The sequence below is a fragment of the Kogia breviceps genome, chromosome 1, assembly GCF_026419965.1.
Source record: "Kogia breviceps isolate mKogBre1 chromosome 1, mKogBre1 haplotype 1, whole genome shotgun sequence".
Classification (NCBI taxonomy): domain Eukaryota; kingdom Metazoa; phylum Chordata; class Mammalia; order Artiodactyla; family Physeteridae; genus Kogia; species Kogia breviceps.
This window is the reverse complement of record NC_081310.1, coordinates 120,990,521-121,012,853: the sequence shown is the minus strand read 5'-3', so window position 1 is coordinate 121,012,853 and position 22,333 is coordinate 120,990,521. Positions and strand designations below refer to the sequence as shown.

Below are 22,333 nucleotides of genomic sequence, written 5' to 3'. Positions count from 1 at the left end.
TCACACCTCTTACATTGCACAGCCAGGAAGGCAGCAGTAGGAAAGGGTGGTATGGGTAGAGGCTTAGTATTATCTTGGTTCTTCCTGCACTCTCAGGCAAAAGCACATTTTCCTTTGAGGCAAGTGCCATACTGCCCTTTACCTGTCCTCATCTCTGTCATACGCTGACTTCCTGGTCATTTCCCCATGTTCACGGAAGACTGGTACCTGCTCACATCCTTTTTCTCTATCCAACTCCTGCTATGATCCTAGAAAAATCGAATGTGCATGTAGATAACTCCTGTAACAGGCCAGCCTCATAGTTTTTCTGACCACTAAATTCTAATGACCTTAATTTCTAATCCGTTTTGGCACCTAATTCCATCCTGGATCTCTATCAAAATTTGCAGCTATTCCATATTAGATACCTAAACTCCAGCATCTCATTTTCTGACCACAATTTCTTATTTTACTTCCCATGCCAACCTACTCATCTACCTCTAACTTCTCTAGTCTTGTTATGCCTTCATTTTAACCTACCTATCTGTCCCCTCTTAAACCCCTTCTTTCCCTAACCAACCAATGCACTATTAGTTATTTGAACTATCTGTACCCTATATGTCCGTTAGCTACCAATAAAATGCCAGCCTTGGAAAAACAGCTACAAACCACCTTCTCTACTTCTACACCCAGGTAGCTGAGTACTGCTCGAGAAAAGCACACAAAAATAGTATTATCACTATAGTTGTGGTCTCCAACCACAGTCGCCAAGTGCTTAGCACTACTAACTAATGTTTTCTTCGTCTTCTACCTCTCTTTTCTTTTCTTTCCACTCAATATTCCAAACCTTTACCAGTTTCCTGAAGCCCCTTGTTCAGTCCTCATTTCCACCTCTCATTCTTAAGGAATCTGAGGACAGTGGGTCTGATTCCCTCAATTATAATATTAATAATTATATAATAATAATAATATAATTCCCTCAATTATAATACTCCATTTCTGCTACAAATTTTTCTACCTGCATACCAGTTCTTGCCTCTTCCTCTCCAGGTGTCCTCAATCCCATGCCCAGCTGTCTGCTCTCCTTGAGCCACATTATTTCAGTTATCCCATAACACTTCTCTTTTCCTCTGTGATGGTTCCCACCCCTTCAGTCTATAAACATGCTCACACCTCCTGTCTCCCCAAATTACCTTCCTGTCTAAGGCCGTGTCTTCTCTATTGCCTCTCTTCTTCCTTATTCATCCAAACTCTTAAAGAATAGCTTATACTAGTCATTTCCTTTTTCTCATTTTTCATGCACTCCTTTATCTAGTCTTTCACACTCCACTCAAACTGCTCTTGCTAAGATTATCAATGCCATCTTACTTCCTAAATCCAACGGATGCTTTTCAACTCCTACTCTACAGACTATCTCTGCTGCATTTAACAGTAGCAATCATTTCCTTCTTCCTGAACTCTACTACCCCAGTTTCTGTGATATTTTCATCACCTCTTTGACTCTCCTTTCTTGGTCTCTTTGGTGGGCTCATCTTAAGTGCTGGTACCCTACAGGATTCAGTCCTGAACGTTTTCCTTTTCTCACATTGATCTACTGCTTTGGGTAATCTCATTTACTCTTTTCCAAAATTTGCTCCTTAAAAACCTGTTCTCTCTGGGTATTAGAGATACATATATTAGAAATTATTGTTAATCTTGTTAGGTGTCATAATGGCATTGTGGTTATGTTTTTTAAAAAGTCTTTACCAAGTAGAGAAGCATACATAAAGAAAGACTCACAGATGAAATTATTTATCTAGACTTTTTATAAAATACTACAGCAAAAAAAGAGGGAGGCTGGGGGTGGGGGGAGGGATGAACTGGGAGATTGGGACTGACATACATGCACTACTGTATATAAAATAGATCACTAACAAGGACCTACTGTATAGCACAGGGACTCTACTCAGTACTCTGTAATGGCCTATTACAGAGTAAGAATAAGAGTGGATATGTGTATATATATAACTGAATCACTTTGCTGTACACCTAAAACTAACACAACATTGTGTATCATATCATTGTGTATACTCCATAAAAATTAATTTTAAAAAATAAAAAAAAAATAAACAAACTAACTTTACATTGCTTATCAACTCAAAAAAAAAGAGGGAGGCTAGATAAGACTGGCAAAAAGGTTGATAATTGTTAAAGTGGGGTAGGAGGTACATGAGAGTATATTATATTGTTCTCTTTATTTTTATGAATGTCTTAAATTTCCATAATAAAAAAAAATTTTTTTAAGTACAAAACCCCCTACTGCTTGCTGTGTATTCTCTATCTTAATTATTGGCAACGTCACCTGTCCTGTTAACTAAGCAAAAAAACCTTGTCCATAACTCAACCTTTTTACTATTCTTCTAAATCCAATCCATTACCAAACTTTGCTAATTTTATCTACCTATGAAGTTCTGAAATCTGCCTTCTCTTCTTTCCATACTCAGGCTCGCATCATTATCACTTAATTCCCAAAAGACACCTAACCCATCTCCCTACTTCCACTCTTAACTAAGTTCATCCTCCAATAAAGTGATGAACTCAAAACAGTTTGATTACATCACTCCCAGGCTTAAAATCCTTAACAGTTTCCAACTTTCATAGACATTTTGGGGTACATATATCACATATGGTGCTGTTTATATTGGATCCAGAGGTTCACACTGTACTCTAGCATTGGCAACAATGAAGAGGCCCCAGGCTCTTATGTGCTCCTGGGAAAATCCCTTCCCCCATCCCTCTTCATCACTCATAACCTCTTTACTGCTACCTTGACCATCAGCATTAACCCCATTAAACTATGTATCTGCTTATATCAGTTACCAAATCATCACTCATCCTCAGAAGCTTATTTCCCCTAAAGTTCTGGCATCTCCTCTCCTAACTCCTCCTATCCCTCCTCAAATTTCAAATTCAGGGTACAGAGGGCTGACTGTAAGTTATACACAGATTTCTGACCGAGCAGAGTTGTGGTGCCCCTACCCCCTAAGCATTGTTCAAGGGTCAACTATATAATATGATAGGATCTTTATGTATATATTTATTTATAAGTATTAGAGCAGAAAAAAGTCTGGAAGGTGTTGTGAGATAACAGAAAATATATATATATTGGTCTCTGCTACTGGTTGCTGGCATGGGGCCCCTGAAACCCTTTTTTTTCCTGAAACCCTTGTAACTTCCTAAGTGATAAGAGCACTAGGAACATCTCTTGTTCTAATGTTTGTCTTTAACCCTGTCCCTGACAAAGAGCTCTAAAACCTCTGTAAACTCTTAAGTGATAAGACACTAGGAGCATCTTTTGTTCTATTAAAGTGACTCTGAGTCACTTTAATAGTGGGTACTAAGATGGTTCCTAGATGGGGGGTGGTAATGAGAAAGACCAACCATGATTAGAAGCTTGGAATTTTGAGCCCCATCCCCCAGTTCTGTAGAGAGGAGAGAGAGACTGGAAACAGAGTTAATATCTTATCATGCCTAAATGAGGAAGCCTCCATAAAATCCCCAAAGCATGGGTTTCAGAGAGCTTCCAGGTTAGTGAACACATCCACATACTGGGAGCGTGATGCACTCCAACATCATGAAAACAGAAGCTCACGCACTTGGGACACTCCCAGACCTTGACCTATGTATAATTACCTCTTGATTTGGTTGTTCTATCTCTTCATTTGGCTGTTCATCTGCATCCTTTATCATATCCTTTAATAAACTAGTAAACATAAGTAAGGGTTTCCTTTAATTCTGTGAGCTGTTTTAGGAAATAATCAAACCCAAAGGGGAGGAGGTCATGGAACCTCTGATTTGTAGCCAAGTCAAACAGAAGTTGTGGGTAACCTGGGGACCTAACACGAGCAATTGGCATCTGAAATAGGGAGCAGTCTCATGGGACTGAGCCCTTAACCTGCAGAATCTGATACTAACTCCAGGTAGTTAGTGTCAAAATTGAGTTTAACTGCAGGACACCCAGCTAGTGCTACAGAATTGTTTCGTGTGGGAAAGAAACCCAATGGGACTTCCCTGGTGGCTGCATTGGTAGGCTGATTCCCTCAGCAGTTAGGAATCCGTCTACCAATGCAGGGGACATGGGTTCGAGCACTGGTCCAGGAAGATCCCACATACAGTGCAGCAACTAAGCCCGTGCGCCACAACTATTCTAGAGCCCATGAGCCACAACTACTGAAGCCTGAGCGCCTAGAGCCGGTGCTTTGCAACAAGAGAAGCCACCGCAATGAGTAGCACACACACCACAATGAAGAGTAGCCCCCGCTCACCACAACTAGAGAAAGCCCATGTGCAGCTATGAAGACCCAACACAGCCAAAAATAAATAAATTAATTAATTAATTTTTTTAAAAAGAAAGAAAAGATTAAAAACCCCACACATTTTGTGACCAGAAATGTCAGAAGTGAAGTGTTCTGAGTGAAAGTAAAGGAAAAAGACACAGAAGGAGAACTGTAGATTTTTCCAATACAGGTGTTAATATTATTTATATCTAGTTATTGAAATTATTGCTGTTTGTTTTTCATCTTTTTGTTTATCTATATTCTATAAAAAATACACATTGCTTTATTAATAAATGTATCAATTTACATGCCCATGTGCAGTATATGAGAATACAGCCGGTAATATTTTAGATTACAGCAGGTTTTATAACATTAAATTAGCTGTACTTACTATTATTTCAGATGCAAAACACCTTAAAGGATCATCTCCAGTGTCATCAGACTGCTCAAAGAATTGTGCTGTCAGCAAAGGGCATTTCAAGCTTCTGAAACAACTAAAATTTAAGAAATGGGTAACGAATACAGCACTTCCTAAGTACAAAATAACTGATTTTCACATGAAAAATAATATAAGCACCAATAACCCAATGGCCTGTAAAACTGGTGATATAAGATCCTTCTTACTAGTAATGGGGAGAGCATGAGAATACCTAGCTAGATTCAATGTAGAGAAAGTCACTTCCATGTCTGGACTATACCAATGGATACTGAATATTTGTCTTAGGACCAGTTCTAGTGTATACGTAGTTTTCATTAGTTTAAGGAAAATCAGGACAATGCAGTAATTTTTTCATAAAGCTATATTTGTTTTATTTAGAAAATCAAGTTTATTCTGTGATTAAGCCTTACCTATTTTAGTTAAAATATGTTTTCTTTCATGAAATAATGGGTTTTATAAATGGTAAAAAATGCTTTAATGTCCTAACCTGACAAAATAGAAAGCTAACAGTGGTTTTAGTCTCAAAATTTTAAAAATAAAATTACTGGTCCATGTTGTTCAATATAATCCAGTCCAGCACTATTCAAGAGTCCCATATATAATTAAAGCCCTATATATAGGGCTTCCCTGGTGGCGCAGTGGTTGAGAGTCCGCCTGCCGATGGAGGGGACACAGGTTCGTGCCCCGGTCTGGGAAGATCCCACATGCCGCGGAGCAGCTAGGCCCATCAGCCATGGCCGCTGAACCTGCGCGTCCAGAGCCTGTGCTCCGCAACGGGAGAGGCCACGGCAATGAGAGGCACGCGTACCGCAAAAAAAAAAAAAAAAGCCCCATATATAATTAAAAATTTTTTAGGTGTAAGACGGGAATAAAGACACAGACCTACTAGAGAATGGACTTGAGGATATGGGGAGGGGGAAAGGTAAGCTGTGACAAAGTGAGAGAGTGGCATGGACATATATACACTACCAAACGTAAAACAGATAGCTAGTGGGAAGCAGCCACATAGCACAGGGAGATCAGCTCGGTGGTTTGTGACCACCTAGAGGGGTGGGATAGGGAGGGTGGGAGGGAGGGAAACGCAAGAGGGAAGAGATATGGAAACATATGTATATGTATAACTGATTCACTTTGTTATTAAGCAGAAACTAACACACCATTGTAAAGCAATTATACACCAATAAAGATGTTAAAAAAATTTTTTTTAGTAGTCACAATAAAAAAGTAGTAAGAGACAAGAAAAATTAATTTAAATATTTATCTTATTAACCCATATATCAGAAACATTATTTCAATATGTTACCAGTATAAAAATTATTGAGGTATTTTGGTATTTCTTTTAATAACAAGTCTTCGAAATACAGGGAGGATTTTACACTTAGAGCACTAAATTTGGACTAACCATATGTCAAGTGCTTGACAGCCATACTGAACAGTGCATACATAGTCTACAGCAGGGGTCCCCAACCCCCAGGCCAGGGACTGGTACTGGTCCTCGGCCTGTTAGGAACCGGCCTGTTAGGAACCGGGCCACACAGCAAGAGGCGAGCGGCGGGCAAGCAAGCGAAGCTTGTCTGCCACTCCCCATCACCCCCCATGGCTCCCCATCGTTAGCATTACCGCCTGAACCAACCCCCACCTCCCGCCCCTCCCATCCATGGAAAAATTGTCTTCCATGAAACTGGTCCCTGGTACCAAAAAGGTTGGGGACTGCTGGTCTACAGTACCCCTGGAGTGAATGCTACTGGGTTCTCTGCTACTGTTTTTGTTGTCAAATTGGAAGTTCAACTGTCTGGTGCATCTTCTGCTGCTTTCAAAGGGAGAGTAAAAACATAATTCCCCTGCAGAAATCCAGATTCTTTGAGCTACACCTATCTATTCCCTTCACTGCTAGTATTCACTTACCATGATGAGTAAAGGCAATCCATAGAAGAATATAAGTAAACTAAACAAATGGATTTTGGTTTCCTTTTTTTAAAAAATATCAATGCTTCATTAAATGCCCATGTTATATCAACTGAACCCCATATTCTTCTAAAATTCAAAATTAGAAACTAGATTTAAATTTCCATTGCAAACAAATAAAACAAAGAAACATAAAATAACTGAATTATCACTTAAGTCCATTATGAATTATTCTTAAAAATATACTTACAATTTCAGTATTTCATCCTTTAATTTTTCATTTTCCATTGAGTTTTCCTTGTTATCACTGACGTCTTCCACAAAAGGCTTAGTGAACTCTATTAAGGCCTTGCAGCACTGACAAAGGCCATAGTCATCTGCTTGTATTTGTTCTTTTGAGTATGGAACAGGAAGGAGAGATAGCTGACTCCAAAGCGTAGACAATGCTAATCCAACTGAATATGCCTTGTTGTTACGAAGTTTCTGAATCACTAAAACAGAGACCAAGTTGTTACTTGAGGCAGCCTCATCAAGTATGCTAAACATGGGAGAAGTCCAATAAATGCAGAAGTACAACACATATTTCCCTCCCATATTTTGACAACTCTGATATCAGGATGACATATAGCTTAACTGACAGTATTTTTTTCCTTCTTAGGGGTTCATAAAATAATGGAGCATCTTACAATTGTGGCACTTTACAACAGATGCCATGAAATTTTGTTTAGGTATGTTTATACCACAGGTTACATACTTAAAACGAAAACACTTCTTTCCATATTTTTTGGTTGTTATAAGTATAAAATAGGAACAAGTTTCTTGTAAACTATAAAGCACTGTAAAAATGAAAGGTAGTAGTATTAGATTTTTTTTCTAGAAGACTTTAAAGATTTCAAGTTATACAAAGCTGTTGGGCATTCACATTTAAAATAAGTTTACTCTAGCTTCTGCTTTTGGGTCCTTCTGCCAGACTCTGAGTTATATGTACGTTATAAAATGAAAAAGTGGTCTCTTCCTATGCATAAATACTGTCTGCCTTGGTTGCCAAAGCCCATTACTTACCAATACTGTTTTTGCACTAAGTTATGGAAACTTTTCTTCCCACACTTGTTTCATTGTTCAGTTGTACCTTTGTTATTCCCAATCCCAACTTCCTAAAGCAAAGGCTAAGCAATGCCTTGCCCAATACTGTTCTTAATTAACATACATGACTACCACAATACTATCAAACTGAGCACTGCAGAGGCAATGCTTTAAATATGTCTACGGGAAAAATTCTAAATATAAGTTGCAGATAGGAAGGTTAAGCAAAAAGCTATAGGTCACAACAAAGCACATGAAAAAGAGCATGACATTCAACAAAATATTTACTGGGTACCATCTCTGTGCCAGGTATTGCCATCTTTCTAAGAGCAGCAGGATTCAAACTGGCATTGCTATTACTAGTTTAAGCAGAGTACTAAATAATTAGGCATAAATTATGGGACTTCCCTCGTGGCACAGTGGTTAAGAATCCACCTGCCAATGCAGGGGACACAGATTCAAGCCCTGGTCCAGGAAGATCCCACATGCCACGGAGGAAGTAAGCCCATGCACCACAACTACTGAGCCTGTACTCTAGAACCCACGAGCCACAACTACTGAGCCTGCGAGCCACAATTACTGAAGCCTGCACACCTAGAGCCCGTGCTCCTCAACAAGAGAAACCACTGCAATAAGAAGCCGGCGCACGCAATGAAGAGTAGTCCCCGCTCGCTGCAACTAGAGAAAGCCCACGCACAGCAACGAAGACCCAACGCAGCCAAAAATAAAAAAATTCATTTATATATAAAAAAAAAATTAGGCATAAACTTTGCTATAGTGCTGACATCTTGGAGTAATATCAAGGCACTTACGCAAATAAAACAAGAAACACTTAGATGTCAATATACTCATTACCTGTTTGTAATGGCCGAAGTAAAAGAAGAATAATTTGGGATATCTGTTTTCCAGAGGGCTCTTCAATCAGCTCAAGCAAACCCAACAATAATTCCTTTGGATTACATAACTATAAAAATATTCACAATTGAACCTGTTTAATACAAGTTGTATTTAAAGCCACATGATTATTATTTTTAAAAGGCATATACTGAGATAGTATAATTATTTTTGTTTAACAGTAAAACACCTCATAAAGATGTTTTTAAAAAATACACTAGCAGGGAGAATGGATACATGTATATGTATGGCTCAGTTCTTTTGCTGTGCACTCGAAACTATCACATTATTAACCGGCTATACTCCAATATAAAATAAAAAGTTAAAAAAAATTAAATTAAAAAAAATACACTAGCAAAACACAGAGTCTGAGATTCTGTGAAAGCAAGAAGTCAAGGGTCTCCCAATGGACAACTACATTTAAGAGACTTAAATTCCTGACTAATGGAAAGGTTAGAGAAATAGGGGAAGGGAGAGCCTGAACACCAGAGCTGAGGTTTCCTTTGGGCTTTGCCTGTCTACTCTGAAGGCTGCCTTTGTCTCCCAGGGCTTCCAGCAGGTGGGATCTTTCTGTCTCATACTGCCAGGGTAGTTAGATGAGTACAGAGTCTCTTTTGTTTTTCCTGAACAAAACTTTGCGTTGCTTTCTGACTGGTCATATCTTATTGCCTTACTTGCCTTGTTTTTCTAAAAGCTCTCATAGTTAATAACTAATATCTAGGGAGTTCCCTCTTTTCAAGTACGTATTTGTGTCTATTTACAGCGATTTCTAAGTGGCTTCTTATAATGTCCTTTTTCTTAGAATTTCTCTCTTGTAACCATCATTTTTGGCTTATAACTCTATTAACCTTTTACTCAGAGTCTCTATCTAAGGCTGACAGTCACAAGTAATCTATTTCCTACTCTTATTTCCTCTGTTATCACTGGCATTCTAGGATTTTCATATTCTTTTAGGGAACATACCATAGAAGAACGAACACTCAGATTTGATTTTAGTTCCAGCGTTGCCAAAACACCAGTGTGGCCTGAAACTACCTCTTTAAAGCATGAATTTCACATCTGAACAATAAGCTACTTTTTAAAAAATAGAGCTTTTTAGGTCTCTCTATGAAGATTCTGAATCAGTGGGTCTAAGATGAGGTCAGATAATTCTTACATCCACAAAATTTGGGAAAAATGAAATGGACTGGCCCATCCAATAAATAAGGATGCGCCTTTTCTCCAAAGAGTTCCCACCTATACTTTCATGAACTAAAAGCTTTCTCACCAAAAACATTAAAGGGAACTATAAAATACTGCTGTGTACTATGACAAAGAGAATCTAGTTGTGTTAACTTACCTTTACCAATAAATCAAGCATCAGAAAATAATACTTTCTTTTATCATGTTCCTTATCATTCCATAAAAGGCATCGAACAACAGGACCAACAAGATTCCAGCCCATATTCTTAATGATGACCTGTAAAAAACATTTTCAGAGTACAATAAAGCAAATACTGCCATCTACAGGACTCTTACAGTGAGCTTTCTTAACCTGGAGGAGCTGACAATTTCCTCTAAAACAGGAAAGATGAGGCAAGTGAATCCACGGACATCTCACCATGGATTCCTAGGGTTGGCTGTTAACAGGTAACAGCATTCTAAAATAGTTTTTTATACTTTCACTGAGGAAAGGCAAATGGATCTTTACTTTTAACCAGGTAATTTGGTCTTTCCCAGGATTTAAATAGTTCCTCTAGGGCTTCCCTAGAGGCGCACTACTTTCCTAGTGGCGCAATGGTTGAGAATCCTCCTGCCAATGCAGGGGACATGGGTTTGTGCCCTGGTCCGGGAAGATCCCACATGCCGCGGAGCAACTAAGCCTGTGCGCCACAACTACTGAGCCTGCGCTCTAGAGCCCGCGAGCCACAGCTACGGAGTCCGAGGGCTGCAACTACTGAAGCCCGTGCTCCGCAGCAAGAGAAGCCATCGCAATGAGAAGCTCGCGCACCGCAACGAAGAGTAGCCCCCACTCGCCGCAACTAGAGGAAGCCCGTGCTCAGCAATGGAGACCCAACACAGCCAAAACATAAATAAAATAAAATAAATTTTAAAAATAAATAAATTAAATAAATAAATAGTTCCTCTATTTCCAACAAGGGAGATAATTTGCTTAATATGAGCAATACTTAATTTTCATGGAGAATTTTGCTCCCGATTCATAAAGAAATCCAGCCAACATTCACAAACCTTTTAAAGTTCACTGGAGAATCTCTAAATACAGTATAATCATGTAACTTATGTAAAAGAAGGGGACACCACTTCATTAATTTTCTATTCTACAAACAAGTAGCTTCTATTTTCAAAGATATTTCAGAATGCTTACACAAGTAAAAGTCTATCTTTACAATTAGTGATTCACATTCATTTTCAAAGCCACTGATTTTCTTTTTCTTTTTTTCCAAAGCAATTATTTAATAAGATGTATTATAGGGATTTCCCTGGTAGCACAGTGGTTAAGAATCTACCTGCCAATGCTGGGGACACGGGTTCTATCCCTGGTCCGGGAAGATCCCACATACCGCAGAGCAACTAAGCCCATGTGCCACAACTACTGAGCCTGCGCTCTAGCGCCCACGAGCCACAACTACTGAGCCCACATGCCACAAATATTGAAGCCCACGCGCCTACAGCCCATGCTCCCCAACAAGAGAAGCCACCACAAGGAGGAGCCTGTGCACCACAATGAAGAGTAGCCCCCACTAGTAGCCCTACAAGTAGAGAAAGCCCACGCGCAGCAATGAAGACCCAACGCAGTGAAAAATAAATTTTTTTAAAAATATGTATTATAGGCTGCCAATTGTTTGGAGCAAAGGGAAAGGCTTCACCCCAATTTCTCAACATCTGGCTTTTGGATGACTTAAAAGATAAAAGGAGATACCGGAACATTTTTATGACTGAGTAACAATTTCTAGAAATTTTCCATTAAGTAGAAAAACTTTTTCAGTCATTTGCTTCTCGTGATTAGAACTTGGTGACATGTTTTACTGTAAGTGTTCAGCTTATTGAAATCCAATGCAAAATAGAAAATGTTGCAATGCAAAATGAAATGTCGGTGTCATTCTCTTTTTAAGGCAGGAAAGTCAGTTTTCTAGCCAAACTCTTTTTTCCCTTCAAGTGTATTCGTTTTCCATTTTCCCCTGGCCTATTTTTTAAAGTTCTCTTTCTTAATTTAGGCTTTTTCAAAATCAACTTTAATAAACAGAAATTCCCTACTACCCATTGTAAACTTAGAAATCTAAGTTATAGTTCATAAAGAACTTTTCAAAGGAAAAAATACAAGCCACTCCAGAGCAAAACCACTGATTTTCAAAACCATAACAATATACTCGATTTCTCTGGCCTGCATTCTACTTCAACTCATTAGTATTTATCAAGCATATATGTCAGGTCCCTAGAATATTCTAGATGCAGGAAATAAAGCAAGAAACACATCAGATAAGAAATCTATCCTCAGGACTTCCCTGGTGGCGCAGTGGTTAAGATTAAGACTCCATGCTCCCAATGCAGGGGGCCCGCGTTTGATCCATGGTCGGGGAACTAGATCTCACATGCATGCCGCAACTAAGGAGCATGCCTGCTGCAACTAAGACCCAGGGCAACCAAATAAATAAAATAAATAAATTATAAAAAGAAAAAAAAAATAAGTGCTGCTTTAAAAAAAAAAATCGATCCTCATAGAGTTTACATTCTAGGTTCGTTTGAAAGAAAATACATCTAGGAAGAAGACAAATAGGTACAATACCCACTCTGTGACCCCAGTCTTATAAGGTAGTAAAGGTAGAGTATAAACTATAGCAGGAGGGACTTCCCTGGTGGCACAGTGGTTAAGAATCCACCTGCCAATGCCAGGGACATGGGCTTGAACCCTGGTCCGGGAAGATCCCACATGCCAAGGAGCAACTAAGCCCGTGTGCCACAACTACTGAGCCTGCGCTCTAGAGCCCATGAGCCACACATACTGAGCCTGCATGCCACAACTACTGAAGCCCACGCGCCTAGTGCCTGTGCTCTGCATCAACAGAAGCCACCACAATGAGAAGCCCACGCACTGCAATGAAGAGCAGCCCCCACTTGCTGCAACTAGAGAAAGCCCACGCGCAGCAACAAAGACCCAATGCAGCCAAAAATTAATTAATTAATTAATTAATTTAAAAATGCTAAAGTATAGCAGGAGAACAGTCACTTCTACCTGGGGAAGGCAAAAAAGGCTTCCCAGAATAGGTGATAGCTATGCCAAGGCTTGTTAAAGAAACAGAAGTTTATCAGGCATAGATAGGTGGGAAATACATTCAAGGCTCTGAAACAGCATTGTGCTATGACATAACATGTCCTAGAGGACTAGCAACAGAAAAATGTCAGGGTATGTGGATACATAGTTCGGAAAAGAGGAGATGCTATCTGTTTACATCTTTATTTATCAACTGGAAGTTTTAGTGTTTGTCTTATCAACCTGCATGAGGTCCCTATATGTTAATATTCACTTCACTGTATTTACAACAAATTGTCATTTGGTTTTTTGATTGTCCTAATTTTTGTGTGTGTGTGTGTGTGGTATGCGGGCCTCTCACTGTTGTGGCCTCTCCCGTTGTGGAGCACAGGCTCCGGACGCACAGGCTCAGTGGCCATGGCTCATGGGCCCAGCCGCTCCGCAGCATGTGGGATCTTCCCGGACCGGGGCATGAACCCGTGTCCCCTGCATCGGCAAGCGGATGTGCCACCAGGGAAGCCCTGTCCTAATTTTTTATACAGCAAAATACGGTGATTTTTTTTCTTTGGTCCCTTTTCTAGTGCTTTAAGGTCTAAAACAGTTTTCCCCTTGAGATATATAAACAATCATTTAAATTAGAAAAGAAATATATATATATATATATATATATATACACATATACTTACATATATATACACTTATATATACATATATATACTTATACACACACATATATATATTGCCGTTCTTTTTATTCAGTAAGATTTACATTGGAAACATGGCATAAAATGAAGCCTTAAATTGATTTTTTAAAAATAAATAGCAAAACAATCATGTTTTTTATCTAATGGGATAGTCAGTTCCGTTGATCACTCTGAATATTCTTTTTGCACTAGTTTTTTCTTCTGCCTGGCACACTCTTACCCAGACAGTCCCATAGTTTACTGTGGGACTGTCTCTGCTTCCTTCAAATTTCTGTGCAATTTCACCCAATACAACCCATCCCCCTAACCATGCTGCATTATTCTCTATAGAATTTATCACTTTCTAACCTACTAAATGATTTATCTGTCTTTACTAGAATTTAAGATCCATATGGGCACTGATTTTTGTTCATTACTGTATCTATTCCCAGAATCTAGAGTAGGGCCTGTTACAAAACAGATGTTCCACAAATACAGGTTGAATGATGTCTATTACTTCTAAGCATGACAAATTATCCTCTCCAAAGATTTGATATTATGTCTTGTTTTCTTCTATCTTTTGTGTGGCCTGACTTTTAATATTTAGGTCTTTATTAATCGGGAATTTATGTTATATGTTATTATAACACATATAATTTTTCCAAATTACTAAATATCAACAGTGCTGATGTTGAAAACCCCTGCACTGTAGTGTTTTAGGACAAACTACCATTCCTGTGACTTAAAAAAAATTTTTTTTACACAAAGGAGATTAATAGTAAATCTTGATCAATCTTGATTGTGTCATCTGCAAGTAAACTAAGGTGCAGTTTTAAACTCTGCCTTATCAATATCTGAACCTTTGAATTTAGAAGACCACATTGCAAAGGTGATCCTCAAGCTATCAAGGCTAAGCCTCACTATGCTTAAGTCTATCACAATCACCTAATCTCAAAGAGTGACACACAAATCTACATCTTAATCTTGTATTTCTCTACTGAGCTCTAAACATTACTTTTTGATTGCCTGCTGCATCTTAAACTCAACGTCGGCAAACAATGCCAACTTATTTGTCTTCTGCCAGGGAACTTTCTCTCCCACTTAAGTTGCCTGTTTCTGTTCAGGGTGTATTGTCTTCTCAGAGGCTAGAAACCCCATCATCTTTGTCACCTCACTCTCTCTCACCCTCACAATCAGTCCTCTCTCTTCTACTCTAAAACTTCCTTGCAAGTGCTACACTGTGCTAACCAGAGGCAGAGCAGAATTGTTAAGAGCTCTGGAAACAGGATGCACAGGTCTGAATGCCCGATGCCACATAAAAGCTGATACTTTTGTGCATATCACTTATCATTCAGTGACTCTTCCCTTATCTAGAAAATCCTATCTCACGGGATTCAGGAGAGACTAAGTGAGTTAAAAGATGTAAAGCACCTAAGATAGCACCTGGCACATAGTAGATCTCAATAAATATTATTAGCTTTTATTAATTTTATTATTAGCTAAAAGTAAGGTACTCTCAAAGATAATCTTCTGAGAATGCAATTGGGAAAAATCAAGGAGTTAAAGAAAACATTAAATTTATTTTATTTGGGGCTACAAAGGTATTATAAACACATATCAAAAACAAATGTACTGGGTTGCCCTGGTGGCACAGTGGTTGAGAGTCTGCCTGCCGACGCAGGGGACACGGGTTCGTGCCCCGGTCCGGGAAGATCCCACATGCTGTGGAGCGGCTAGGACCGTGAGCCATGGCCGCTGAGCCTGCGCATCCGGAGCCTGTGCTCCACAACGGGAGAGGCCACAACAGTGAGAGGCCCACGTACCGGAAAAAAAAAAAAAACCAAAACACAAATGTACTGGGGGCTTCCCTGGTGGCGCAGTGGTTGGGAGTCTGCCTGCCAATACAGGGGACATGGGTTCGAGCCCTGGTTTGGGAAGATCCCACACGCCACGGAGCAACTGGGCCCATGAGCCACAGCTACTGAGCCTGCGCCTCTGGACCCTGTGCTCCATAACAGGAGAGGCCGTGACAGTGAGAGGCCCGCGCATGGCGATGAAGAGTGGCCCCAGCTCGCCCCAACTAGGGAGGGCCCTCGCACAGAAATGAAGACCGAACACAGCCAAACAATTAATTAATTAATTAATTAAATTTTTAAAAAAAATTTTAAAAACCCAAATGTACTCAATAAAATGTGCTAATTTTTATTTTAAAAAATTATAAATAAAAAGAGATAAGACCTTTGAACTAGTAAGAGATTCTGTAACAATGTATGACTTAAAAGTTTTAGTAATCTCCTAAGTACAATCAAGGTGCCCTGGATATAATCCTAGGCCAGCATGACTAGATTGTGATATCAACAAAGAAAGAAAAAAATTTTTTTTTTTGGCCATGCCACATACCATGCGGGATCTGAGTTCCCTGAGCAGGATCAAACCTGCGACCCCTGCAGTGGAACTGCAGTCTTAACCACTGGACCGCCAGAGAAGTCCCTACAAAGAAAACTTCTGTATAAATAAATAGGACTATAAATGAAGAAGGATTATGTTCCTGGAAAGAAGATGATCTTCCCTTATATAAGAAGAGGGGTGGGGATGGGGGAGGGGTTCAAAGACACAAAATTAGGCAGTGTTGTCAACACTGTGTCCCAGCTATTCCTGATCCAAAAAACATCCTTTCTCATTGTGCAGAATGATTTCTCAATCGTAGCTGGATGATATTGGCCAGTAAGGTCATCCAGCTCTCCCCAAATATGATCTTACTTAATATTTGATTTCCCATATACACCTGGCTGAAGGAAAAGAATTTGCTGATGACCAAAAATGAATATGTAGCCTGCCTGATACTTATATTTCTTAATGTAAATTGCTAATTCAAATACCACTTTGATCTCTAAACCAGAAGTAATCCCCACTCCTCTAAAGCATTTTACTTATATTTCAACTATAACACTTATTCTGGAGAAGCTAAAGGAGTTAACAGATGTAAAGTATCTGTTTATTCTGCCTCCTTATTGCTAGTTCTTTACATGTTTATCTCTTCCACCAGACTGTAAGCACCTTAAAGTATGTAATTAGTCCTAATTCCTTTTTATTTTCCACAGTTTTCTACTGTGGAAATTTAAGTTGATTCTTAAATGTTTGCTGAAAAAAATAAATGGATGAATAACAGCATCATGTGGCTATTCTCCTCCTAGTGAAGACTGAAAAGTACATACAAAGATTATACTTACCTTATTCTTTTCATTTTGAGTAATTTCTAATAGCTGATCTATGTGCCCTTCATCTATGCATCTTTGGCCTGCTAACTGAAACAGGCCAAAATCTTCCTCTTTAAAGTCTTGCTCTTCTAGAATTTGCTGGTAAAAACAAAATAACAAAAAAACCAGTAATTTTAGGCAAATGGAAATTCAATAACTACTTGACTTATTTTCTCTCTCTCTAAAAAAAGAAATGTTTAAATTCTAGATAAGGTGCACATAAGCGTATATATGAAAATTAGGATTAGCCTAAAAATACGTTAATAAATTATCTTGAAATCCACTGTACCAAAGAAATCTATGAGAAGGATCAGTACTAAAATTATAAAGATTATTTCTCCAAGTGACATACTCCAATGTCTTCCTGCCTTCATGCTATTTATTCATAGGTCAAAAAAAAGCAAGGGGGCTTCCCTGGTGGCACAGTGGTTAAGAGTCCGCCTGCCGATGTAGGGGACACGGGTTCGCACCCCGGTCCGGAAAGATCCCACATTGCCGGCTGGGCCCGTGAGCCATGGCCGCTGAGCCTGCGCGTCCGAAGCCTGTGCTCCGCAACGGGAGAGGCCACAACAGTGAGAAGCCCGTGTACCGCAAAAAAAATAAAAAAATAAAAAAATAAAGGATTAAAGAAGATTAATAATTTGAGTGACCGCAGATGTAATTAAAAGTAATCTGTGCTCTGCCCATATTTTGAAAGATTATTTAACTTCATAAAAAGAAAGAAAAAATTACTTACACATCTCTTTATTATGGAATGAAGTTCCTCCACAGCCATTCCTTCTTATTTTTCCTAGTTTTGATGCTGAAATGTACTAACATAAGACAAACTGTTAACTATCAGTAATACTATATTGAAATATTAATAAGCTGTTTCATTCTGATTAATAAATCCAATAAAGAAAATGGAAAGTTTTAAACCTGAAATGGTTTTACTGAAAGTTAGCATGTTAGCCTAAGAAAATTTTTTTTTAAAAGCCTCCTGTTTCATCTTTTAAGTTTCCTTGGAGCATAATTTTGAAAGATAAACTCAAGGAAAAAAAAATCCTCTAGTGTACTCCCAAGAGGCAGCGCAAATTTGGACTACAAGGGCTTATTTTTCTCCGAAAGGTGGGCCTGAAATCAGTTCTAATCATCAGGGAATTTTTTATTTTTTAACGTCCCACTTGACAGAAAGTGGAGTGCAACACAGCTCACCCGGAGGGGGTGAAAGCTGAGATGTCCTCCACCTCAAGTGTAACCGGGGCATTTGTACGAGATGTAGTCCCCCCAATATAATCAATCGAGCTAGTGAAATCACTGTATCGCACGGAGGCTAGGCAACAGGCCGCCCTCAGGACAACACCGTTGTGTTTCCACAGCCCATCGTTTCCCCCGGAGGGAAGGCCCGTTCCACGCCCCGGCAGGAGGGGTGGGGGTCTGCCGTATCCTCACAGCAGCGCGCTCCAGGGCGGATAAAACCCCAGCGCGCGTGCAGGCGGCATCCAATGGAAGCCATTTCTCCTGGTTCCCGCCTGCGTCCGCCTTCGGGCCCCAGACCTCGCGGGGGCGATCGGCCCGCGGCGCCGGGTCCTCTGAAACTCACCGTCCACCGCGAGCCCCGGCCGCCCGGGACCCCCGGTACGCCCACTTACCCGCCAGGCCTCTCGCCCCTCTCGCCGCGCTCCTCCTCTTCCTCCTCCTCCTCCTCCTCCTGCGGCAGAGCAGGCCCCTTTCCCGGCCCCGCCCTGCCCCAGCTGGCCCCGCCCTGCCCCAGCTGGCCCCGCCCTGCCCCAGCTGGCCCCGCCCTGCCCCAGCTGGCCCCGCCCTGCCCCAGCTGGCCCCGCCCCGCGCTACGCGACGGGAGGCGGAGTCTTGGGGGATAGGCTCCTGGGCCGGTTCCGACGTCGACAACGCTCCCCATGGCTGACTGGGTTGGGATGTGCTCTGCCGGCCGCGAGGCCCGGGGTCCTCGCGCCTCCCGAAACGTCGCAGGTAGGAAGAAGAGCCTGTTCCCACGTTTGGAACTGAGAACTGGTCCCCAACAGAATTCCAGACTGAGGCGTGCGGGGCGCTCCCGAAAGGTTGCCGCAGGGGAGGAGGTCTTCGCGGCAGAGAAGGCCGAGAGATTACCACCGCCGAACTCTGGCCTTCTGGGAAAGACCTTCGGCCAGACCCCCACCTCTTTACACTAGTGTTCCGAGATTTCCCCCAGAATGGGCTGTGCTCCTGGCTCTGAGGGAATAAGCAGTAGAGGTCCTGGGAGCCCGCAGCTGGAGTCGCCAGAGTGGGCAAGTGACCAGGGCAGCGTCGGTAGGGCTAGTGCAGCTGACCTCGACTCAGGCACTCGTCGTCCTTCCTCCAGATGTGCTGCTGCTTTGGTGCCCTGTTTCTCTGAGGTGTCAGACCCCTCTTTACCCGGGAGCGAACATTTAGGGGGACGGAGAGCGGTTACCCCTAGAAGTGCCCAGATCTCGGACTTTCAGGAGTGCTTAGCTATGCAACTGTGATACAAGAAAAAATTCAATCCTGAGAGAGATACATTTTAACCAAGAAAAATAATTAGTTTGCAAAACCAAATTGGATTCCCTTCCCATTTCATTTGATTTTCACACAGGATTGGAAGTGAAATGTGTGGAAAAGAAAAGATGGTATACAGTTTATTTGGGCAAGAATCTGTCCTGTAACCTGGTGTGTTTGTGTAGACTTGACCTACTGTTTTTTGTTTCTTTTAATTGTAGGTACTAAGCAGACAAGTGCCTTGAAACAAGAAGACGCTGTTAAAAGGTATGAGAACTACTCAGACAGCTGCTTTCACTTATCTGTTAATCACATATTAATTGAACCATTTTTAAAAACAATAATGGGTGCTCCCTCAGAGAAAATTATTTTGAGAGAAGGGGAAGCTCTGGGAAGTACGATAAATTCTCACATAGATTGTTATTTTCCCTACTCCATGCCTTAAGAAAGTCCAATGGACACTTTTAGATTGCTGGTGAAGGTATGAGTATCTGTAGAAGATGTCAATGGGAATAAACATTTCTGAATTAACCAGGTACTTATTTTCATCTCTTCACATAGTCTTCTTTTTTTGCATTATATGCCAGAGACTCCAAGAAACCTTTTTTGTTGTTGTTGTTTGTTTACATCATGTCCATATTTTCAGCAAAAAGTCCTGTACTGTTTATAGGCATCTCCTAAAAAGGCTTTATCTCATGTCACAAAAGGTTTTTAGAATAGATATAGTCTATGAGGATGATTGAAGTATACATATCTATAAGGTATCATTTTATAAAGTATTGGCTTTGGCCTTAATTTACTCATTCTTTGAAAAATTATTTACTGAATGTAAGACATGCCAGATGTGTGTTAGGCCCTGAGGATATGATTTTTAAATTTTTAAAATTGAACTATAGTTGATTTATAATATTATATTAGTTTCAGATGTACAACATAGAGTAAATATTTTTGTAGATTACACTCCATGTAAAGTTATTACAAAATAATAGCTAAATTTCCCTGTACTGTACAATACCTTCTTGTTGCTTATTTATTTTATACATAGTTTATATCTCAATCGCATACCCCACTCTTGCCCCTCCCCCTGCTGTCTCCCCACTGGTGACCACTAGTTTGTCCTCTTTATAAGAGATCTCATATAATATTTGTCCTTCTCTGTCTGACTTACTCCACTAAGCATGATACCCTCTGGGTACATCCACATTGTTGCCAATTGCAGAATTTCATTCTTTTTTATGGCTGAGTAGTATTCCATGGCATGTATAAACCATGTCTTCTTTATCCATTCATCTGTTTACAGACACTTAGGGTGCATCTGTATCTTGGCTATTGTAAATAATGCTGCTATGAACTTGGGGGGCATGTATCTTTTCAAACTAGTGTTGTAATTTTCTTCAGATATATACCCAGGAGTGGAGTTGCTGGGTCATATGGTAGTTCTAGTTCCAGTTTTTTAGGGAACCTCTGTACTGTTTTCCATAGTGGCTGTACCAATTTACTCCCACCAACAGTATAGGAGGGATTCCTTTCCTCCACATCCTCGCCAGCATTTGTTATTTGTAGACTTTTTGATGATAGCCATTCTGATAGGTGTGAGGTGATATCTCATTGTGGTTTTGATTTGCATTTCTCTGATGATTAGCAGTGTTGAACAGTTTTTCATGTTTCTGTTGGCCATGTATATATCCTTGGGAAAGTGTCTATTCAGGTCTTCTGACCATTTTTTAATTGGGTTGTTTGTTTTTATATTGAGTTGTATCAGCTGTTTATATATTTTGGGTATTAATTGGTCATATCATTTGCAAATATTTTCTCCCATTCAGTAGGTTGTCTTTTTGTTTTGTGGATGGCTTCCTTTGCTGTGCAAAAGCTTTTAAGTTTAATTAGGTCCTGTTTGTTTATTTTTGCTTTTGCTTCCTTAGTGGTAGGAGACAGATACAAAAAAATATTGCTGAGTTGTATGTCAATGAGCATTCTGACTATGTTCTCTTCTGGGAGTTGTATGGTTTCAGAGGCTCTGAGGATATGATTTTGAACAGAATACACACAGTTCCTGTCTAGTGGAACAGAGAAATACCAATTAAATTATCACAAATAAATACATAATTACAAATTATGATAAGTGCTATAAAGGAAAAGACTGTGATGGAGGAACTAAAAACAGGGTCCAGTAAAGCTGGAGGTTGGCAGGAAGGGTGATAGATTTTCAGGGAAAGGCTTCTCCAAGAAAGTAATAATTAAACTAAGACCTGAAGGCTAAGTAGGCATTTACCAGACCAAGAGTAGTGAGGAGAGACCTCTGGCCAGAAGTGGCAATATGTGTGACAAGAAAAAGCTTAGTCATTTAAAAAAAAGGAGAGATGCTGAGGGTGGTATGCAGCATTCTGAGCAAAGGAAGAAAGCAACATAGGAAAAGGTTAGAGGCGGGTTCCATTCAAACAGTACCTGGTAGGCCATGGTGAGAAATTCATATTTTCTAAGTGCAGATGGGAAAACTTTACTAAAGTAGTAGAATTTAAGTTTTAAAAGTTGTAAGATGTTAGGGATAGTGATCATTTGGGAGTGGAGAAATCAGATGAATTTGAGATCTGTTTTGAACAGTATTCTCCTGTGGAGCAGCATGATTATACTGACTTGGCTTTAGGAAATATTATTGGGTGGCCCAAAAAGTGCCTTCAGTTTTTTAAGGAAAAATAAAAGACACATTTTTCATTTTCACCAAGAACTTTATTGAACATCGTATTTTTTTTTTTTGTTCCACTACCTTCTGCCATTTTTTAGGCAACTTCATAATTCCATCTTACCAAAACTTTTTATCTTTTTGAGCAAAGAACTGTTCCAGGTGCCTTTTACAGTCTTCCAGGGAATTGAAATTTTTTCCATTAAGAGAATTTTGTAAAGACCGAAATAAATGGAAATCCAAAGGTGTAATGTCTGGTGAATTGGGTGGATGAATCAGAACTTCCCAGCCAAGCTGTAACAGTTTTTGCCTGGTCATCAAAGAAACATGCTGTCTTGTGTTATCCTGATGA

General features: G+C 40.0%; 2 protein-coding genes across 6 annotated transcripts in view; one reads left to right on the top strand and one right to left on the bottom strand.

Annotated features, from left to right (window-relative positions):
• GLMN (glomulin, FKBP associated protein) overlaps window positions 1-18,560 on the bottom strand; it is a 51,535-nt gene extending 32,975 nt beyond the window's left edge. The window contains exons 1-7 of one of the 3 annotated variants that reach the window (XR_010842253.1): window positions 18,437-18,551; window positions 17,542-17,617; window positions 16,779-16,904; window positions 9,956-10,075; window positions 8,578-8,686; window positions 6,890-7,130; window positions 4,687-4,789 (exon numbers count right to left, since the gene is read on the bottom strand). Coding sequence is in view for 2 of the 3 variants with exons in the window: in XM_059082446.2 (XP_058938429.1) it covers window positions 4,687-4,789; window positions 6,890-7,130; window positions 8,578-8,686; window positions 9,956-10,075; window positions 16,779-16,904; window positions 17,542-17,580 (738 nt within the window). In the remaining variant the exon portion in view is untranslated. Of the gene's footprint in view, window positions 1-4,686; window positions 4,790-6,889; window positions 7,131-8,577; window positions 8,687-9,955; window positions 10,076-16,778; window positions 16,905-17,541; window positions 17,618-18,387 lie in introns of all 3 variants that reach the window. The other 2 variants (XM_059082446.2, XM_067042604.1) reach the window with 2 other exon arrangements.
• Window positions 18,561-18,627: 67 nt separating this feature from the next.
• Window positions 18,628-22,333, top strand: part of RPAP2 (RNA polymerase II associated protein 2) — an 81,225-nt gene continuing 77,519 nt past the window's right edge. For 2 of the 3 annotated variants that reach the window (XR_010842252.1, XR_010842251.1), the window contains exons 1-2: window positions 18,686-18,776; window positions 19,523-19,568. Coding sequence is in view for 1 of the 3 variants with exons in the window: in XM_059082392.2 (XP_058938375.1) it covers window positions 18,704-18,776; window positions 19,523-19,568 (119 nt within the window). In the remaining 2 variants the exon portion in view is untranslated. Of the gene's footprint in view, window positions 18,777-19,522; window positions 19,569-22,333 lie in introns of all 3 variants that reach the window. The other variant, XM_059082392.2, reaches the window with a different exon arrangement.